Raw genomic sequence first — 21,041 nt, 5'->3', positions numbered from 1 at the left:
GGAAAAAGACAGCAACCAGGCAACATGGAGAGATGCTGAAGAACCACAGCCAGCCACATGCACTTGTGTGACATCTGTGGGATCTGGTACATTCAGCAGGACACGGGTAGGCAGGTAGGTGGGCAGACAGACAGACGGGTGGATGGGTTTATAGACACAGATAGGTTTGGCCCGTGAAGAGGTAGACATTTCTCAGCATCTTCCCACGCATAGATAGACGCCTGCTCATATCTGTCGACAGATATGTGTGTGTGCATTCCTAGATGTGGATATTTATGCAGATGAGACGGAGTTAACATATAGTGTGTATTATATACACCATTGTGCATCTATATATATGGTAACTAATGCATAACTACATATGTGGCATATGACTGTGTCTCTATATCTACACAAAACTTTGTCTAGATGAATGATGGATGAATGGACAGATACACAGACAGGATAGATAGCCAATGGACAGATGGACAGAGGGCCAATGGATGGGTGGATAGACAGGTGGCTTGCAAGCAGAAATAGCGACAGTTATGAACGTGCTTAAACTGTCCCTGATGAGGGTGGTGGACGCCCTTCTCGTCACCCAGGTGTTCGCTGCCTTCCTTTTTGATTAGTTTACTGTTTCTTTTTCATCTGTATTTCATCTGTAATTTCATCTAATTAAAGTGCAACTGATGCTTGTTTCCTAGTGTGGGGCATCACAGGGGGAGCAGAGGCAAACCTTGCTTCCTTCCCCCCCACTCTGGCCACCGCTCTGAATGTCACAGAACAGATGCTCAAACTGAGCCCTTCCCTCCCCCCTGTGCTCCCCCTCCTCATTGTGCTCCCCCTCCTCATAGTGCTCCCCATCCATTCATAGTGCTCCCCATCCATTCATAGTGCTCCCCATCCATTCATAGTGCTCCCCATCCATTCATAGTGCTCCCCATCCATTCATAGTGCTCCCCATCCATTCATAGTGCTCCCCATCCATTCATAGTGCTCCCCATCCCTCCCCCCCCTGTGCTCACTTCCCCCACACACACTGTGCTCACCCTCCTCACAGCACTCATCCTCCTCATAGTCTCCCCACCCACTCTTAGTGCTCCCCACCCACTCATAATGTTCCCCACCCGTGCTCCCAGCCCATCTCACCCTCCTCAGTGACGATTTATACCTTATGTAGTTTGGGGGCCTGGTGAAAAATCTAGGGGCACATTCAGGAACAAAACCGAGTTCTCTTCCCACCTGACCTGTTGGAAGCTGCTGCGTGCTTGGGAGGCTTTCTAGATCCTGGGGGTGGGGGTGGGGGATCTCGGTGACCCGTGGTGACCCGTGCATCCCTGTGTTCTTCTGTCCACAGTCATGTACTGCACCGACCCCGGGGAGGTGGAACACTCCACCCGCCTCATCTCTGACCCCGTGCTGCTGGTGGGCACCACCATCCAGTATACCTGCAGCCCCGGGTTTGTGCTGGAAGGGAGCTCGCTTCTCACCTGCTACAGCCGAGAGACGGGAACTCCCATCTGGACATCTCGTCTGCCCCACTGCGTCTGTGAGTCCTTTGCTTCGGGCTCGCTTCCCCAGCTACCGAGGACACCAGCCTGGGGGAGGCATCACATTGCATGCTTGTTTGTGCGGTTACCTCCGTGCACCGGGACAGCCGGTACTGACAGAGCCTCCCGTGCAGCCGGCACTGACAGGCACTTAGCAAAGGCTTTCGGGTAAACCCTGAAACTCTGTCAACCCTGTGCCAGCCAGCCTTCCCTCCCTTCCTTATCTTGTTTACCTGTTAAGAGGGCGTCGGGGCTGGGGAGCTGGCTCTGTGAGGTGAACCCCCAGCACCTGAGTGCCCAAAACATCCATTCTTGCAACCAAAGCTCACCCCAGGTGAAAGCCAAAGATCCCCAAGCATCCCCCCTCCACTGTCCCCCCACTGCGACTAGTGTTCCTGGAGATCTCCAAGCCAGGCGCAGGGCTGAGCGGAGCCCCGGCCTCCCTGACACCTAGGCTAATGAGCTCACAAGTCACAGCAGGTGCTAGGGTACTAGAAAGCTCCGGGAGCACCTGGGGGAGGGGGGGGTGGAGCAGCCTCACTGGGGGAGGCAGAGGTAAAGCTCCTTCTAGGGGTCCCTTGGGCGGGAGGCTGAAAAACCGGTGTAACTTTTGATGGTCAGAGACTGGGATCATAGCCACTCCCTCCCCGTGAGGCCCTTGACAAATGAGGTGCCCGGCCTTGGTTTATTTGCCTCTAACAAGGCCATGCTGCAAGCTGTCGGCAAAGGATACAAAGCCCCCACCCCACAATGCCTATCTCCGCCAGCTATTGGCTGAGCGACTGTGGTGGATAACCCGTTGGTTCTTTGGCCACAGCTAAGCAGGGAGGAAGCAGGTCTAGGGTTGTTGGTGTGCACCGGTAATCCCGGAGCTGCTGAGGTAGGAGGATTGCAAGATCAAGGCCAGCCTGAGCTGCACAGTAGCAGTCTCCGTGCAAAGCAGGCTGTGGCTGCAAGATGGTGCGGAGAGATGGAACAGGCATTTTGGTCTTGACTGCGATGACCCTGGAGACTTAGGGCGGCTATCATCTATCCAGAATGAACTCCCAAACAATTCTGACATGAACTGAGGGACAAATCAACCCACTGACCATACTGTGATGTCACCTCTCCGCTGTGGATCGAACCAAATTTGCCTAGGAGACACACCTCTGGATGTATGCGTGCAGCTTTTCTAGAGAGAAGACGCCGTCACTATGAACCCTCGACGCGGGCGGTACCATCCCACGGGCTGACTAGGAAAGGGGGTTTCATGTCTCTGCCTCCTGACCGTGGGCGCATGCGACCTGCTGCTGCGGCCTCACACTCCTGCCGCCAAGCTTGTCCTCACCCCAGCTGACTGCGCCCTCAACGGTGAGACCAACAGACTCTTCCTTCCCTCCTTCCTGAGCCACTCAGGGACTGCGTCAGAAAACAAGCAACAGATTCGTCAAAGTGAGCTGTGGATCTCACTGGACCTTTCAGAAAAGCACCCTGCAGCCAGCGTGGCAGCCCACACCTGCGATCCCAGCAAGCAGCAAGCACTCAGGGTTAGGGCTGTGGAGTCATTTGTTCCCGGAAAGGATGATAGAGAATGCTCGTGGGGTGCTACTGCCATCTGCTGGTCGTTTCTGGGTACTACAGAGATTGCGTGGGACCATCAGGGGGGATGGGGACCAGATCCTCCTCGGTGCTGAAGGCTGCTGAGGGAACAGAACAGAAACCGGCTCACTGCCTCCATCCACTCCAGCCAGCATCCAGAACAGACCTGGCACGGACAGAGTTCTCATCAGCTGCCTACCAAGCCAAGGAGCTCACACCTGGTAGTGGCTGCAGGGCCTCTGGCCAACAGAGCTTCATGAATTTGCTTCATGAAGTTAGTCACCTGACCAAGCAAACCAGAACTGACATTTAGACTGGACAGTCACAGCACATGCTCGTCCTCTGTTCCCTGGGGCGGGGCTCAAGCGGGAAGCTCGTGAGTTCAAGGCCAACCTGGACTACAGAGTGGGACCCTGTCACTAAAAAAAACGAACTCAAATGCTTGGAAAGTACTCGCTAGTCCAAACGTCTAATTGGAGTACTTGAGACCCAGAAAATAAACTGAAACTTAAATTAAATTTAAAAGGCCAGGCTGGCTCCCCAGGGTGTAACACCCTTGCTGTGTGCGCCTCGGGTCTCATCCGTCTTGGATATTTCCCAGGAGGCGCTGTGGCATGCATGAGTGCGGACTCGGCTGCAAGTCTCAAACTACGCGCAGAGCCAAGAGCAAACTCAAGCAGTCTCCGGGTGACCTTCATCTCCTGTGACAATAGCATTGGCCAAGCCCGGTTCTCATGAGCCGCTCGGCTCGGGGGCGGATTTGAAGGGCACTGGTCTGCAACCCCGCCTCTCGCGGGAAGGGGTCTCCTCCCACCTGTGTGGCTGGCTGGTGGACTCCCCAGAGCATGGAGGGCACACGCCTGTGACAAAGCAAAGGAACGGAGAGGGTACCCTTCAGGCTGCGAGTTGCACGTGCTTAGTGAGGAAGGCACGGGGGGGGGGGGGAGGAAGTGACCCTGGGGGCAGCTGAGAGCAGCTATCAAATGCTTCCGGGTCCTGTGGGTACCCACAGGCCAGTTCTAAGTCCGGGCCTGGGGACCATGGGTTTGAGAGGACAAGTTACACGTGGAAGCCTAGGCCACTGGCTTGCCTCAGGCGTTTGCTCACCTGGGGGCACCTAAAGCTGTTGACGGAGCCCGCCGCCCCCTCTCATCTTTCCGAACCGGCGAGCTGCTGGTGCAGGAAACAACACCTGAGGCCGAGTGAGGCCGACTGGCGGGGCTCTGTGGGCCCCTGGGGCCTGTACGCATCGTCAGTGAGAACATAGTATGGAAAGCTATGTCCAAGGCTGCGTAGGGTTCCTCAAAAGTCAAACTCGGGGCTACCCTGGGACCCAGTGGTCATTTTTCTAGGTATCCGCCCCAAGGACCAAGAGTGATGCTCAGCCAGATTCACACACTCAGGGCACATTAGCCGCGTGTCCACCAGTGGGAAATAGGGACACGGGCGTGGTCTGCTCAGGGTTAAACAACGCGGAATAAGCCATCCCTCACAGAGTAGTCGCACCTGTGGGAACCCCTCACCTTCCCTGGGTTCATAGAGACTGCAAGCGGGAGCTGGCTTCCGGAAGCTGTAGGTTCCGGCCAGGTGGGCGGAGCCCTAGAGGTCGGTCAGGTGTTCGCGGCTAAGTCGGTAACCTTAGTGAAGAGTTCGCCACGGTTTATGTTCTTGCAAATGTTTGAGGATTTGTGGTGCGGAGCGATGGTTGCTGGCTGTCGCCCAGGCTCGAATGGCTCAACCAGCAAGTTGCACCCTAGGTCTCCCAGGACTGGCATCGCCAGTACCCAGGAGCAGCCACCAGGGGGCAGTGTGAACCTATTGGTTGCGGCCGCTCGAGGCTCTTGGCGTTTGGTTCCTTCCACTGACTAGTCTCGGGCAGGCGGGACAATCGTCCTCAACAATGCAGCGTTTTTCAGTGTGGGCACTGCGGGGCGAAAGATTCCTGCAGGAGAAATGATGAGTGACCTAGATCAGACCTGGATGTGCCAGATGGGCTCTGGAGGAGTGGACAGCCTTTTTAATCGATCTCCACCGAGATCCATCACTTACTGAACACTCTCCACATGGCGAGGACATTCTCCACCTCTTACACCCATTCCCCTATGGAGTCCTGCAGTCATAGTCCCATTTGCTGGGGGTCGGGGAGAGGAATCGAAGATCAGAGAGGGTGTAATGCTTTCTGGAAGCCACACAGCTAGTAAATTAAAGAACTGAGGTTTTGTTTTTGTTGTTGTTGTTTGTTTTTGTTTTTTTACCTGATTCCACAGCCCTATTCATCCTGGAGTGCTCACATGTAGTGTGTATCCAGAGATGTGAGAGGGAATGATGAAGGGAAACCATGTGGGGTGCAGGGTGGGGCCAGGTCACCCAGAGACTGGTGCTGAGTCTGACAGAGAGTCTCAGAGCCCGTGTCTGGCTTCGTTGCAGCCGAGGAGTCCCTGGCATGTGACAACCCTGGACTGCCTGAGAATGGGTACCAGATCCTGTACAAGCGGCTGTACCTGCCCGGAGAGTCCCTCACCTTCATGTGCTACGAGGGCTTCGAGCTCATGGGCGAAGTGACCATCCGCTGTATTCTGGGACAGCCGTCCCATTGGAGCGGGCCCCTGCCCATCTGTAAAGGTAAAGGGACCCCGGGGACCGAGGGTCAGGGCTGGTTCCGGGAGAAGCCGGGCTTGCTGTGAGGGTGCTGTGCTTTGCGGCTCCGGGGATCCAAACCGAGAGCTGTGCCTGTCCGGTCTGTGTTTCTCCCTTTTGGTTCACACATTTGTTTCTTGAGACAGGGTCTCGTGTAGCCCAGGCTAGCCTCGAGCTTCCTTTGTAGCCGCCGAGGCTGGCCCTGAACTCCCGAGCCTCCTGCTTCATCTCCCAAGCGCTGGGGCTGCAGGCCTGCACCACTACACCCATTCTTGGTCCCCCCCCCCCTTTTTTTCTGTTACTATAACAAAACATCCGAGACCAGACAGTTTGTAAAGAATGGAGGACTCTGGTTCGGGGTTGTGGCGGCCAAAGAATCCAAAACAGAGCTCTGCACACATCGGGGAGCCGCACTGCCTGTTGACACGGCAGGGCCCTCTCGTGGTGGGACAGAGAGAGAGAGAGAGCATGCCAACCCTCACAGAGCCACTCAAGTCCAGTCGCCGCCCGAAGCACACACCCCAACAACAGCAACCTATAGATCTGGGGACTAATTCTCTAGCTGGGGCCACATTTGGAGGACCGCGGCTAGCTGGCGTCTTAGCGGGGGTTGTTGTAACTGGTCCGTGGTGAGTTTAATTAGTGGAAGTGTAATCAGGAGTCCCGGGACCTGGCAGAACATCAATGCAGAGCGGCCAGCGTGGCCTGGCCGCCATCAGTGCAGAGTTCCCACTTAAACCTTCACTCTGGAGTGCCCTGGTCTGGGCAGGTCAGTGCTGGGCCAGCATGGGTCCCTGGTACCTTGAACCTGAGCTCAGGGTTTCATGAGAAGTGTGAGCTTATGAGAATGTTTTTTAAATTTATTTACTTATTTTTATTGCACGTACAGTGTTCTGTCTGCATGAGTGTCTGCAGGCCAGAAGAGGGCACCAAGATCTCAGTACAGATGGTTGTGAGCCACCATGTGGTTGCTGGGGATTGAACTCAGGACCTTTGGAAGAGTAGTCAGTGCTCTTAACCTCTGAGCCACCTCTCCAGCCCTCTTATGAGAATGATCTATTATAGAATGCAGAACCCAGTCAATAAATACAGATGCAACGCAGAGGCTTAGGTGACAGTGTTTTCAAAGCCGGAGCCGGTTCACCCCGGCTGCAGCCGGTGTCAGGAATCTTGAGTCACACCTCCTTGGAAGCAATATGGAATGTTGGTCCCGGGAAAAGACCAATAGTTAGAGGCGGTGTGGGGGTCACACAACCATCTTTCCAGCAACTGGGAGGCTGACACTGAGCGTTCAAGGCCAGCACAGGAGGCTGTGTCAAAACGAGCAAGCAAGCAAACAAACAAACAAAAAAGCAAAGAAGTTAAGAGAGAAGCTGAAGCCGCAGGGTTGGAATTCTGTGCTCACTGCTTAGAAGCTGTGTGGTGTGGGAGGACCCTCTGCTGTGTGATGGGGAGGACTCCCTGCTGTGTGATGAGGGGACTCTGCTGTGTGATGGGGAGGACTCCCTGCTGTGTGATGAGGGGATGAGGGAGGACTCGCTGCTGTGTGGTGTGGGAGGACTCACTGCTGTGTGATGAGGGGGTGAGGGAGGACTCTGCTGTGTGATGGGGAGGACTCACTGCTGTGTGATGGGGAGGACTCTGCTGTGTGATGAGGGAGTACTCTGCAGTTCTGTGAACCCATTGCTTCATCTGCAAAATGCAGATAATAATAATTACATCTGCCGAAGGAGACTGGCAAGGGCTGGGTGGGAGTATGCAAGAACTGTTGGCACAAAACAGAACCCACGGCAACACCGTTGTGATGCTGTGACTATTTGCTCACCTCTTTCCTCTCACCGTCTTGGGGGTGCTGTGGGGGGAGCCATCCTGCATAGCACCAGCAGCGCCACCCTTACACCGAGCACTCTGGGCTTTCGGATGTAGGCCCCCTGGCTTCTCTTTGTGCAAACTGAGCTCCCTTGGTGTTGACGCTACTTCCCGGTTTCTGTTTCAGTTAATCAAGACAGTTTCGAGCACGCGCTGGAAGGTGAGTTTCACTCCGTCTTGGAAGTCCCGATACCCTGGGCAGCTGTGTCATTAGCTTTTCCAGGGGTCGCCCAAAAGTAGCTGCCAGGGGTGGAGAGAAGGCTAGGCAGTTAACAGTGAGCTGCTCTCACAGAGGATCTGAGTTCTGTTCCCAGCACCCACGTCAGGCGGCTCACAACCACCTGTAACCCCAGCTCCAGGAGAATCCAACGGTCTCCTCTGGCCTCTGTGGGCAACTGCACTCATGTGGCGCGCACGCGCACACACACACACACACACACACACACACCACATATGAACACATGCACACCCTTGCACACACAGAGAGAAGAAACAATAACAAAAGCATTTTCAACTAGATCCCCAAGTATAACCTGACATAACAGTGTCAATGTAATCAGAGAACCCTGAGAGGTCCCCGCCCTGCCACACACCTTCCGCCACACAGGTGCCACCAGGACAAAAACAGCCTCACTCACGTCCTGGCCAGAGCGTCCTCTGACTGCTGGGGCCTCCTTTCTGCCTCCCCTCCTCAGCACAGCCCCCTCCCCCTCTGCAGGGGGTGCTTTGTGGGGCAGATGACCATAGCTAACCTAATTCTCTCGGTTTTGAGAGTCGTCCCTTCCTTGTCTTAGTGACTTGTCTCCTCGCTATAACAAGACACCCGGCAAAGGCAGCTTAAGGCAGGAAGTGATCACTGTGGCGCACCAGTCCGGGGTGTCGAGGAAGGGGAGGCGTGATGGCAGGAGAAAGAGGCGGCTGCTTGCACGGCACCCACAGTCGGGAAGCGGGGGTGAACACTGGTGCCCAGCTCGCTTGCTTTTCCTCCTTTGTGTTCAGTCAGCGTCTGCAGCCCATGGGATGGAGCTGCCACAGCCAGCGTGGGTTTCCCGCCTCACTTAGACCTTTCCAGATACCTCACACCCAGAGGTGTGCCTCCAAGGCATACAGGCCTCCCTGGTCCAGTCAGGGCAGCCGTGAAGATGAACCCTCCCACACATGCACCAGCCTGCCTTGTGCACCACGTCCACTCAGTGCAGTGCAGGTTCACGGACACAGATGACAGTGACCTGTTTGTCTCGGTTAGAAAAAGCCTTAGCCAGTTGGACGGACGGCGGCCGTTACCGTTGTCTCTAGCACCATTAGTGTCCTCCTGACAACACGGCTGGGTATCAGGCTGTGGTGTGAGTCACGGGTCATTAGCTGGTGCTCACTTAATGCAGCACGTAGAGCAGAGGACAAAGATTAAGTGTTGGGAGAGTAATGGGTCAACCGCTCATAGGAAGCAGGGTGCCCCACGGTGTCCCTCAGACTGGGATCCCCCGCTGCCCCTGGCTGTGCAGTGAGACCACCACCCAGGGCCCTGTGCTCAGGAAGCGTGAACAAAGCCAGAGACCTGGCTGTGCATGCTCATTGTGGAGATGGGGGTTGGTTATTCCCACCCACACAGGTGGTGGATAATGGGTTACAGGCGGACGGGAAGCTGAAGGACCACAGAATAATGGCAGTGGAGGTCAAGCTTCCAGATGCAATGTGAAAAGGGAGACAATTCACCCTCAAGTGGTGCTGGGCTAGTGCCCCCAGCTCCCAAGATACCTGCCATGATTTTTGCAGTTGCCACATGCACTGGGGGCAACTGCCCCAAGCCACCCCTATGTAGCATCCCATGGCAAGCTCTAGAAGGGCCCCAAGCCTGGTGCGGCTGCTCACAGAGGTTGGCCGGAGAGTAAGGTGAGACTGTTCCTCAGCTATGTCCAAGTCGCCCCAGAGTTGAATTTTAACCAGATTTCTGCCCTCTCCCTGGCCCTCCAATGGGCGTGGAATGACCATGGTACAGGTTCTCAGCCACCCTCAGCCCACCATCACCAATGGTGACTCTGGGATCCCTAGCAAGGGTCAGCAACCCAGCCTCTCTTCTCTGCCTCTACCCCTCCATGACTCTCCAGGGTCTAAGGCTGTGGGATGTCAGCTGGGGTGGGGCATCCGCTTGAGAGCCAGGTTCCCCATGGGTGTGGAGCTGGTGGGAGACAAGGGTCTCAGTGGATTGTGTGCTCAGTAGCAGAAACGGCAGCAGAGTCCTCGCTGGAAGGTGGGAGCATGGCGCTGGCCATCTTCATTCCAGTCCTTCTCATCTCCTTGCTACTGGGAGGAGCCTACATCTACATCACCAGGTAGGCGGGGTTGTGCAGCTGTGAACTGCACACCTCTGGGGCCTCGACATCTCTGTCTGGCTCTTGGATATAGTGGCCTCGTGTGACGTGGGGCGCTGTGGCCAGAATCAGAAAGCATCTTGGCGCCGCCTCCCTGTTCCCCTGCGATATCACAGCGATGTGCATTCCTCTGTTCACTGCCACTTGGCAGATGCACCGTCATGAGCCATGGTCCCTGGGGAAGGTCACAGCACTTGCCCTGGATAGACAGAAAGCCACATCCAGAACAGTCATAGGCACATCCGCTGTCCGGTTGCAGAGCTGGGGCCGTGTGTGCCAGCAGCCTCTGGGCTCTGTGAACACTCCAGTGAGCAGAGCAGACTCTGGTGAGGGGAAGTAGCCGGTCTCCAAAGCACAGAGGGAAAGCAAGTGCCTGGTTGTGGTGGTCAACAGAAGAAGGCCTTTGAGGGAGAGCGAAGGCTCTGGGACAGAGGCTGCGTGCTTGGGTGGAGTAGGTAGGAGGGGCTGCGTTGGGTGCCGCCTTTGAACAAGCTTTAACGTGATGAGTGAACTAGGGGGCCAGCAGGCAGAGATCGACGGACGCGTGAGAGGCCCTGGCAGACTGCATGCATGCACTCTGCAGTGCAGTGTGTGATGAGGCGTGGTCCAGCAGAAGTTACTTCACAAGGGAAAGCACTGTGGGCTCCTCCTTCCCAGGGAGGGAGGTGGCGAGGCTGGCCCGCTACAGCCCTGTGGGGTGATGAGCGGAGGGTACTTTGCCCTCAGTGGGACTCTCACAGGCTCATAGCTGTGTCCGTGAACCCCGTGCCTTTCACAGAGACTCCTGCAGAGCCTTGGGGGGCAGACAGCAGGACAGGGGTGCAACTCAAGCTCTGCTGTCTGTCCTGCAGGTGCCGACAATACTCCAGCCTCCGCCTGCCCCTCATGTACTCCCACCCCTACAGCCAGATCACCGTGGAAACTGAGTTCGACAACCCCATCTATGAGACTGGGGTAAGTGGTGCCGCGGGTCTCCTGGGAAGCTCTGCCTCTCCCTCAGCGTGGCTGGCAGAGGGATCACTGGAGAGTCCTGCCTTGCCACTGCTAAATCCCCTACTGAGCGGGGTGCTAGGAGAAGCCAGCCCTGTTCGCCAGTGATTAGAGCCAAGCTGGAGGGGAAGGTGCCATGTCTAACGGAGTCCCACTCTTTAAAGGCAGCACGGGCCATTCTGCATGTTGCAGGGCCTGCTCCTGTGGGACACTGGGCGTGGTACTGATGTCTCGCCCGCAGACAGACAGGCATGTGATCTGAGAAAGAGTGTCCCCTGACCTCGCTGTCAGGAAAACCTCAGAGCACTTGCCCATGAACATGGATGGCCCAGATCACTCACTCTTTGGGGCCTCAAGAGTTAAACTAGAGCTGCCAGGTATGCAGTGGCTTCGTGTGACTTGCTGTGGATGTTGAGGCAGCAAGGCAGGAGTATTCCCTGTCCTCTACGCATACCTGTGTGTGCTGGGCTTATGCACCACAGCCTGGCCGCTGTCTCCCAAGCGCTGTGCTGGGTGACTATGTCCGCACTAGGCGGCGGAGCCCTTTCAGCTCCGGAAGAACCTTCCGGTAACACCAGGAACTGCAGCCACAATGGTAAAAGCTGGCTACAGGTACGATCTCTCACTCCAGTGAGCTCCAACACCTGGCGAAGCACGAAGGCATCCACACAAGTGTGTGGCCACACAGGCATGTGGCCCTCAGACGCTTTCCTGTGGGGACGTGGATTTACAGAGAGATGAAAGCGACTCGGACAAGTCTGTACCCAGCCAGGAGGAAGGAGAGCATCTCGACTTGGCATCCTAAGCCTGCATGCCCTCCTGCCTCCATCAACTGCGTCCACGATTATGATCAGTTATCACTCTGAGGGACCACGGAAAGCAGCCAGGTTCTGTGACTGCACGATGGGGAGACACCGTTTGAGGAAGAGTTTGTAAAACTGGGGTATAGATGTGCGTGAAAGTTAGATGGCAGCTGCAGGAACTGCAGGAAATGCAGATGGGGCCTGTGATGGGGTCCAAGCATGCGTATGGGGAGCCGCCAGGGTTAGAGCTTTGTGGCAGCTCTGCCCTCACTCAAGTCATCATATCATGACATAACCCTCCCTGCCAAACCTGTCCCTTGTCCACGCGGCCCTGCCCCCTCCCTTTCCTCCTCCTTTGATCTCCTGTGTGAAATATCTCCTACACAAACACTCTGCTCTGGGGGCTCACAAGCCATAGCCACAGGCTCACCAAGGCTTAACCAAGGAATGATCCATGCCACCCTGGCTCCCATGGTTGCTTAGGGCAACTTAGAGAGCGGAGTGGCTAGTAACAGGGAAAGAAGCAGTCTACCAACAGAAATGAACAAGCTTGGAAATGAGCCAGAGTTGAATTGACCGCCCTCTGACTTGTCCTTTGAGTGATGCCGGGGTTCTCTGCACAGTGTGTTTTGTTCCCTGAAGCCTAGGGAAGCCTTCCGGTCATCTGATCTTGGCTCCTTTCGTGTCTGGCTTGATGCCTCTGGAATCACCCTCACTCCGCCCTGCCCTCGTCTCCCACCGACCCGGGCATGAGCTTTGGAAGGTGGGGACCATGGGAAGTGCCTTACACTCTGCCCGTGGTACCTCCCATCTGCCAGGAAGTGTTGATGTGATCGCCGTTTATCGTATTGATCTGGGGAGAGGGAGGAGTTCCAATTCCCTGAGAGTCAGAGCACACATTTCCTTAGTCTGCCTAACACCGTGGGAAGTGCTAACATCAGTGACATCGGCGGGGGGCTTGTCCTTTACACCTCTGTGGTCACAGTGTTGGTGGAAGGTCAGGCCAGAAAATGCCCCAGCCTGCATATGTGTGTCACACCACACACACACACACACACACACACACACACACACACACACACACAGTGAATGGGCAGAGCAGACCTACAGTGCAGAGCCATGAGGCCAAGGCCAGGGACACCACAGAGAGGTATAATGCGCTGGGCACCTTGAGATGCTGCTCTGCCACTCAGGACTTGACCCGTCTGTGTTACTCTGTCCTGCAGGAAACAAGAGAGTACGAAGTCTCCATCTAACAAGAGCTGCCCCGGAAAGGGGGACTTTAGAGACGGACATGCAGACATGAGCTGTCGGGACCTCCTTGGAAATCCATCAGAGACCTCGTGGCACTGGGCTGAAGCCCGACGGGGCAGCCATCTTTCCCTCTACACTTCTGACTCAAATGTTCACTGTTTCTTCGCACTACTTACTATATTTAAAATTGAAGGTATTGAAAATCGGTAGGTTTGGTACATTGCGGGCTGCAGCCCAAGGTCACATGACAACCTCCTTCCCCAAGGCAAACAAAGGCGACCGGCAGCAGGTATCAACTCGGTGAGCAGATCAAGTTGGATCAGCAGGGCCACGCGTGGGCTGCATGGCCTTCAGCAGCGGGCCACCGCGTACTTGGTACAGACGGAAGCCCTAGGGTCATCACAGTGTCTCTTACAGGGCTGCCTTGCAGTGCTTAAGCCCAGCTGTTTCTCCTCCAAAACAAAACCTTTGTGTCCTCTTTTCCAATTTTGTAAGTGTCTAAAAGGTCGGAGCCTGTCCTCTCCCTCGCACGGCTTTCAGAGGCAGCAAAGATTTCCCAAGTGTCCCCTGGGCTCAGACAATACTGATCACATGAGGAAATAGCCCCTCTCTTCTCAAGAGTGAGCAGCCCGCAAGGAGGACTGTGGGGGATGAGGCACGGGAATCCTGGGGAAGGGGACTCCAGAGAGGCATGGATACCAGGCAAGCTGCGTACTAGAGCCCATCTCAGCTTGGCATCGTCACCCTGGGGCTGGCTGGGGTAACCAATCCACTGGCAGCTTGTACTACAAAAGTCACAGGGTCTGCTGGGGAAGGGTGGAGGGGGGACCAGCTGGGATTGTCATCTGGGGTTCTGGAATGTCTTTGACATAGGTGGAACTCAAGTAGGGACGCTGTTACCTCCAGCCCTCCTTGTTCTCACATTTTCCTCGTCATGGGAGATGCTGAAGAGACAGAAGCCTCTCCCTGGCCTCTGAGGCTCTGAGTCTGGGGTAGAGAGCATCAGTGCCCAAGCAGATGCCCTGTGTACAGGGTGGGTAGCCCAGGAGAACAAGGCACAAGGTCCAGCTTGAACCTCAGTAAAGGCAAAATGTTTCCAAAGGGCAAGTCCTCCTCAGCCTTCATCTACTACTCTGCTATCGGGGTCCTTCAACCCCACCCCCACCCCGTCCAGTGGAACCAGAGGTCATGGCCATCCAGACGTTTAGTTTCTAAACACAATCATGGAGGAAGGTGCAGGGCTTAGGTGTTAGGGAGCAGCAGGTATGAGGGGCAGTGGACATGTGTTGAACAGGAGGAGACTCATCTTCCTCCAGGAAAGGCCCCTGCATGCATCTGCTTGGACAGTGTGGCTGGGGGTTTCTGGGCGCCCAGCCCGTCCACCCACAAAAGAACCAGAGGAGAAACTACAGGATCTAGGGAGCAGGGACCTTTTAGGGGAAAGACCCCACGATGAATAATGTGACACCTCTCCCAGAAACAGGACCGATTTGAGATGCTTCCAAGCCCAGCCCTGCATCACCTGTGAGCTGTCCCTGTCCCTACAGTTTTATTTCAGTCCACTCTATGGCCCTGTGGAAACTAAGTACTTGCTTTCTATACGGTCAGAGCGTGTGTAAGGCCCCTCTAACCCCGCTCCCGAAAGCTGACCAGGTCATGCCTGGATCATCTCTTGGCTATTGGGGTGGGTTTAAAAAAAAAAAAAAAAGTTGATTTGTCTTTTTGCAGGAGACCAATGTCTTAGTTCTGTCTTGGTGGTACAGTTTCAGTAACCATGTTTTAAAATGTGTTCTAGCCTAGAGTTGGATTGTGTGAGCTCTCAATGTGCAATGATTGGAAGGGTGTGATGGTGTCTGTTTTTTTTTTTTTTTTTTTTTTTTTTTTTTAAATACCTGACTCTGTATTTGTAACATGTTAAGGTTTGGGAAAACAACAACATGATGCTACCAATACCGAATATATACAAAATATCCCATCACGGAATATATACTACAAGGTATATATCTTATCACGGCCCATCCTGTCTGTCTTTACAAGATGGAAATTTGAACCCATGGGGATTAAATATTTTTCGAGCTGGATACATCCATGAGCCCTCCCACAAGCAGTTCCCCGTTGATGTCAGTGGGGAAAGCTCAGGCTTCCAGAATGTGTGCATCCTTCATGCTGATCCCTGCAGGCTCTACCTGGCTCCTCCCTCTTCCGCCTGGAGCTCAGTCTCCCGGTTTAGCTTCCTTTTCGGTAGACTCACTTTGCCAGCGTAAGTATTCTGACCTCTGTCTGGGGGGGCCATCTTTCCAAGTGATCCCACCCGAGCCTTCGAAACCAGCTCTTTGGAGAATTCACAAACCTCAGGGGACAACTCTGGAATTCCACATGCAGCCCTGGAGAAAGACAAGGGTTACAGCCAGAATGATGGCACCCCAGGGACTCCAACAAACCAATGGATAGCTTCAGAAACCGTAGGCAAAATGCTGTCTCCTTTGGGCATAACCTTTCTGTATCTTGGATGAGGACCCAGTGAGATGGTACTCCAGGTCCGGTCGTGTACGCCACTCGGCACCTACAGAGGTAGGCGTCTTCTCGGATGCTTGCTTTTTCATTTATCATCAAACAGAATTTAAAAAAAAAAAAAAGCAAACTTTCTAAGCTAGAAAAATGAAATCATTTTCCACTTTGTATATATTGCTGCTAATAAAACAGATATAAAAGAGCGGTGGGTGTGGATTTTTGTTCCCAAGGCTCCAGGGTGACACCGAGGGTTGTGTTCCCCAGCCTCTAAGAATTGGGGTTCAGATGCTGATGCAAGACTTGCCCTCTCCACAATAGCCCTAGGCATGTATCAAGGGGTGTTTAGAACAAGACCTGTCTGGCGGGCTGCTACCAACACAGGCCAGGGCTCCAGTCTCGGATGATCTGGACAAGAGAGACCCACGTCTCCAAGCTGTGGAGGCTGCAGGTTTGACATCAGTATGCTGGCCTGTTCGGTTCCTGATAGGGATTCTTGTTCTGGCTTTATGTGGCCCCTTTAAAATGCATCCTCTATATAGCTGGGTGAAGTAGAGAGAGGAAAGAGGGCAGGGGGAAGAGAGAAGAGGAAGTGTGCTGGTCCCAAGAAAATCCATCTCAGTAGACCCCAAGGCTCAGGCATGATCTGCTTCCTTCAGTCCTAGAGGCTCCCCCAGGGCAGAATAGCATTGCCCCCCCCCATGGCTCTGCAACAGGCTGGTCCATTCCCACACTCCCTGCCTCTGGGTACCAAAGGAGAAATGGTCAGGGGCCAGTGGCTTGGTTCAGTGGGCAGAGGGGCTTGCCACCAAGCCTGATGGTTTGAGCCTGGTCCTGGGACCCACAAGGTAGGAGAAAACTAACTCTAGCTCTCCTCCACATGTTATGAGTCCCCGCATGCATAGCAAACAAGCACATAAAAAAGGTATGATTTAATAATATTTTTCAGTAGACCAAAAAATTCAAAACAGTCCATGGAAGATAAATGTTTTCCTTTCTGGTAACGATGTATTTGAGTGCTAGATAATTTTCAACTGTTTTTCCAAAAGAGGATTCCATATCATTTCTAAGGGGAAAGGGGGCAGGGACAGGTTCCAGCATGGGGAGGCAGGATTCCTTACTCAAGTCTGTCCTGGGCTATATGGTAAGACTGTGTCTCAAAAAAGCAAACCAAACAAAAAGAGTTTCCAAAGATAACAAAGTCTTCAATCCATGTACCTGAAGCCAGTAGACTTCCTCAGTGCACATGAATAAAGAAATGTGTGTTTGTTCCTACGTCAGCAATGTCTGTGTGTCTGTCGTTTGTTCCCTTGTGGAGACAGGGTCTCCGTTAGCCTCCAGGCGCAGTGAGCACAGCCTCAGAGGGTGGCCTGGGGTTTCATTCATATCAGTCCTGCTATCCGTTTCCCATCCTGCCTCAGTACTGGGCTTGCTACACCCCTCCCCCACACACACACCGTCTAGTCAGCAAACCTCGGTAGAGTTGACTTGAATGGGTGGGGCACATAGTAGTGGTCTAGCAGAGGAGACAGACATGGCCACTCCTATCCCAACCCCATGTGCCTGATGAGAGCTCACCAAGCACCACGGATCCTACTGCTTCTGCCTTCCCAGTGTTAAGTATCTCCTGGGTAGCACAGCCTTGCCTAAAACTTACAGCAATTCTCCTGCCCCAGAATCCTGAAGTGCTGGAGTGACAGGTGAGCCACCATACATGGCTCAATCTAAGCCACTGTGGCATCTCTGTAGAGGTGTTTTGGGTTTTTTGTTTTGTTTTTTGTTTGTTTGTTTGGTTGGTTGGTTGATTTTTTTTTGTATTGTTTTGCTTTTGTTTTTTGTTTTTTGTTTTGGGTTTTTTGTTTGTTTGTTTGTTTGTTTGTTTGTTGGCTTGAGATGAAGACACTATGCCCAGAGGCCTCCTAGGGGGCACATGGGCAGGCAGCCTCACTATCCAGACATCTAAGCTAGGAATCACAGACCTGCCCTACACATATATGTGTGTCTTAGTCAGGATTTCTCTTGCTACAATGAAAACACCACGAACAAAAAGCAAGTTGGGGAGGAAAGGGTTTATTTGGCTTATACTTGCACATCATAGTCCATCATCCAGGGAAGTCAGGACAGGAACTCAAATAGGGCAGGAACCTGGAGACAGGAGCTGATGCGGAGGCCATGGAGGATGCTGCTCACTGGTTTGCTCCTCATGGCTTGCTCACCCTGCTTTCTTATAAAACCCAGGGATAACCCCACCCACAGTGGGCTGAACCTTCCCATATCAATCATTAGTTAGGAAAGTGTCTTATAGCTGGATCTTATGGAGGCATCTTTGTTGGGGACTATCACCATCCTCACAATCTCAGGTCTCTGAGATAGAAATTACTGCCTCCTAAGAAATAAGCAGAATGTTCAGCAGAGCATTCCAAGGTCCAGGCTTGTGGTTTCACAGCCAGCTAAAGAATAGCTAACCAGCTCAGGGCTATCTCTCCTGCTGCAATCAACAGCCAATGACAGGTTAGCTAAACAACTCAGGGCATTCCTTCTACTGACATTCTCACTCTGTCTACGTGCCGGTGCCCACACCCTGGCCACGCTCAAACCCTGCTCACATCCTGCCCACGGACCTACATAAGCCCCCCTTTTATCCCTCGTCCCTCATTCTCCCCGAGGTGTTTTCCCGGTCGGTCATTGACAGCCCCGAGGGTCAGGGCACATCTTCTCAATGGGGGCTCCCTCCCCTCAGGTGATTCTTGTCCACCTGTCAAGCTGTCATATGACTAACGAGCACGGTGTCCAAGCAGGCACGTGAGTTAAGTCTCATGCCATGGAGTATAGGGCATGTGGGGCCAGGCCAATCCGTGGGTGTGGCTTAACAACCCCAGCCTCTACTGTCAGCTGCGGGCTGTCACCGGCTGAGGCCAAAGGAGACGGCAGGAGAACACATATGGAGAGGAGCCCAGGTCCTCCAGGATTGCCTGCAATGGGTCCTCCCCGCACAGCCTTAAGGCCACAGGGCGCAGAGGGCAATGGTTGTGGTTGAGGTGGATGTGTGATTGCCGAGGGCAGCCTGGGCTATGTGTGACCGGGAAGAGAGAAGAAAATGAAGCCCTGGACAGGGGAGGTGGAAAAAAAAATAGAATTGTGGAAAATCTGAAGGACAGCATGGGCTCAACAGCAAGACCCTGCCAGAGCAGGGGAGGGAGAGAGGGAGAGGGAAGAGCAGGGGAGGGAGAAAGGGAGGGGGAAGAGGGGAAAGGGAGGGAGGGGGAGAGAAGGGGAGAGAGGAGCTAGAGGGAGTGAGAAAGAGGAGAGGGAGGCAGAGGGAGAGGAGAGAGAGGGGAAGAGAGAGGGGAGGAGGAGAAGAGAGAGACAGAGAATGTGGGAGAACGCCGAGAAACTCTGAATATGTGCACAGGCGTCTATGAGAAACCGAGGGCAGGGCAGGGCCAGCCAGGGCGGTCATGCGGCCTTGAGAGGCCAGAGGTGCTGCAGGTGACGGGCAGACTCTGGGAAATGGGGTGGTGTGGGCGGAGAGGGTGGTGCGGGTGCTACCACACCTCATGTTCTGGCTCCTGGACATCCTCACTACTCACAAAAGCCATCCTGCCAAGGCAGGGACAAGCAGCCCACTCGCGAGGCTTTGTGTGGCGCTGTGTTCTCACTCCCGGGTCACCAGAGAGTGTGACAGTGAAATGTGGGCAGGGTGTGCTCAGTGAGTGCGGCAAGAGGCTGAGCACAGCCAGCCAGACCAGCGCCAGGTGCTACCTCAGGCCTGGCGGGGTGGGCCTGCTCTCTCCCATCCCCTCCACTGATTGGCTGCTCTCAGGAGACCCTGTCCCCAGGCAATGACACAACTTGGTTTCCTGACCCAGCAGCCAGGCAGCCAGCACCAGCCAGACATGGACAGAGACTAAAGGTGTCACAGCAGGATCTGTGGGTAGAGGAACTGGATCTGAACCCAGAGTGGTTTCCCAGTCACCCAAGTGTGGGCCTGCCCTGTCCCACCTACCCTCTGGAGCGTCCTGCACCTGCTGGCTCAGCCAGCTCCTACTCAGGAAGAGCAGAGGTTGGAGACTTTTGTCTACTCCAGGGAGCTTCTTGTAAACTCCACCCTGGAGCTGTAGGGCTCTGGGGATGGAGCCAGTAGAGAGGCGCTGTGTGACACCCTAAAGCACACTGTCTCTGTTACTATGACATCAGGACTCACCTGAGAAAGGGAGGCCATGAGCCAGGAGTCCAGTTTGAAGTCTGCTAGGACCAAAGGCCTGAGGTCAGCCCTGTGACGCCCCAGATGATGCCAGCAGGGGCCTGGATCCCAGAAAGGGCTCTGCCAGTCAGCTCTCCAGCTTTCACACCAAGCCTCCTCATCCCCACCCTCCACACACTTGAAAACTGCATCAGGAACTAACTAAAACCCAAGCACCTGGGCACAGCTGTGAGGGGCTGCCTCGGCTGGACCGTTAAGTGGGAAGACCCATCCGCAGTTGGAAGAGCCGCCCCTTAGTCTGGGCCACACTCTCTGGTGGCAAACCTCATGAAAGTACACAGAAGAGGCCTTTTTGCCTTTTCCCAGTGGCCTCACTCTAGATGGCAAGTTCATCTGTCCTGCTGCTGAGTCAAAGGTGTTAGAGACCGCTTCTTCGGGATTCCAACACACACTGAAGACCAGCGGAGGAGACATCCAGCCTCGTGGGCTGAACAACCATTGGATTCTTAGACTGCCCATTGCTAAGTAGACAGGCATTGCTGGACTAGCCGGGCCGCAGCCTGTAAGTCATTCTACTAAACTCCCACTCTCAGCATGTGTGCGTGTGCATGCGTGTGTGTATGTGTGTGTGCGTGTGTGTGCGTGTGCATGCGTGTGTGTGTGCGTGTGCATGCGTGTGTGTGTGTGTCTGTGTGTGTGCGTGTGCATGTGTGTGTGTGTCTGTGTGCGTGTGCATGCGCGTGTGTGTGTGTGTGTGCGTGTGCATGCGCGCGTGTGTGTGAGTGTCTGTGTGTGTGTCTGTCTGTGTGTGTGCCTGCGTGTGTGTGTCTGTGTGTGTGTGTGTGCGTGTGCATGCGTGTGTGTGTGTGTCTGTGTCTCTGTGTGTGTCTGTGAGTGTCTGTGTCTGTGTGTGAGTGTCTGTGTGTGTGTGTGTCTGTGTCTGTGTGTGTGTGTATGTGTGTGTGTATGTGTCTGTGTCTGTGTCTATGTGTGTGTCTGTGAGTGTCTGTGTCTGTGTCTATGTGTGTGTTTGTGTGTGTGTGTGTCTGTGTGTGTGTGTGCGCGTGTGCATGCGTGTGTGTCTGTGTGTGCATGCGTGTGTGTCTGTGTGTGTGTCTGTGAGTGTCTGTGTCTGTGTGTGAGTGTCTGTGTGTGTGTGTGTCTGTGTCTATGTGTGTGTCTGTGGTGTGTGTGTCTGTCTGTGTGTGTGTGTGTGTCTGTGTGTCTGTGTGTGTGTGCGTGTGCATGCGTGTGTGTGTGTCTGTGTGTGTGTGCGTGTGCATGCGTGTGTGTG

The 21,041-nt window shown here is 54.3% G+C and overlaps 1 protein-coding gene across 1 annotated transcript in view; it reads left to right on the top strand.

Moving 5' to 3' along the window:
- Sez6l (seizure related 6 homolog like) overlaps window positions 1-13,140 on the top strand; it is a 48,073-nt gene extending 34,933 nt beyond the window's left edge. Inside the window, exons 11-16 of the mRNA XM_051176436.1 lie at window positions 1,340-1,531; window positions 5,541-5,735; window positions 7,747-7,779; window positions 9,835-9,949; window positions 10,840-10,942; window positions 13,008-13,140. Coding sequence (XP_051032393.1) covers window positions 1,340-1,531; window positions 5,541-5,735; window positions 7,747-7,779; window positions 9,835-9,949; window positions 10,840-10,942; window positions 13,008-13,037 — 668 coding nt within the window. The 3' untranslated portion in view covers window positions 13,038-13,140. The remainder of the gene's footprint in view (window positions 1-1,339; window positions 1,532-5,540; window positions 5,736-7,746; window positions 7,780-9,834; window positions 9,950-10,839; window positions 10,943-13,007) is intronic.
- The last annotated feature ends 7,901 nt before the right edge of the window (window positions 13,141-21,041 follow it).

Source organism: Phodopus roborovskii, unplaced genomic scaffold (assembly GCF_943737965.1).
Source record: "Phodopus roborovskii unplaced genomic scaffold, PHOROB, whole genome shotgun sequence".
Lineage (NCBI taxonomy): Eukaryota > Metazoa > Chordata > Mammalia > Rodentia > Cricetidae > Phodopus > Phodopus roborovskii.
The sequence above is the reverse complement of the archived record's forward strand: the minus strand, read 5'-3'. Positions and strand labels throughout refer to the sequence as shown.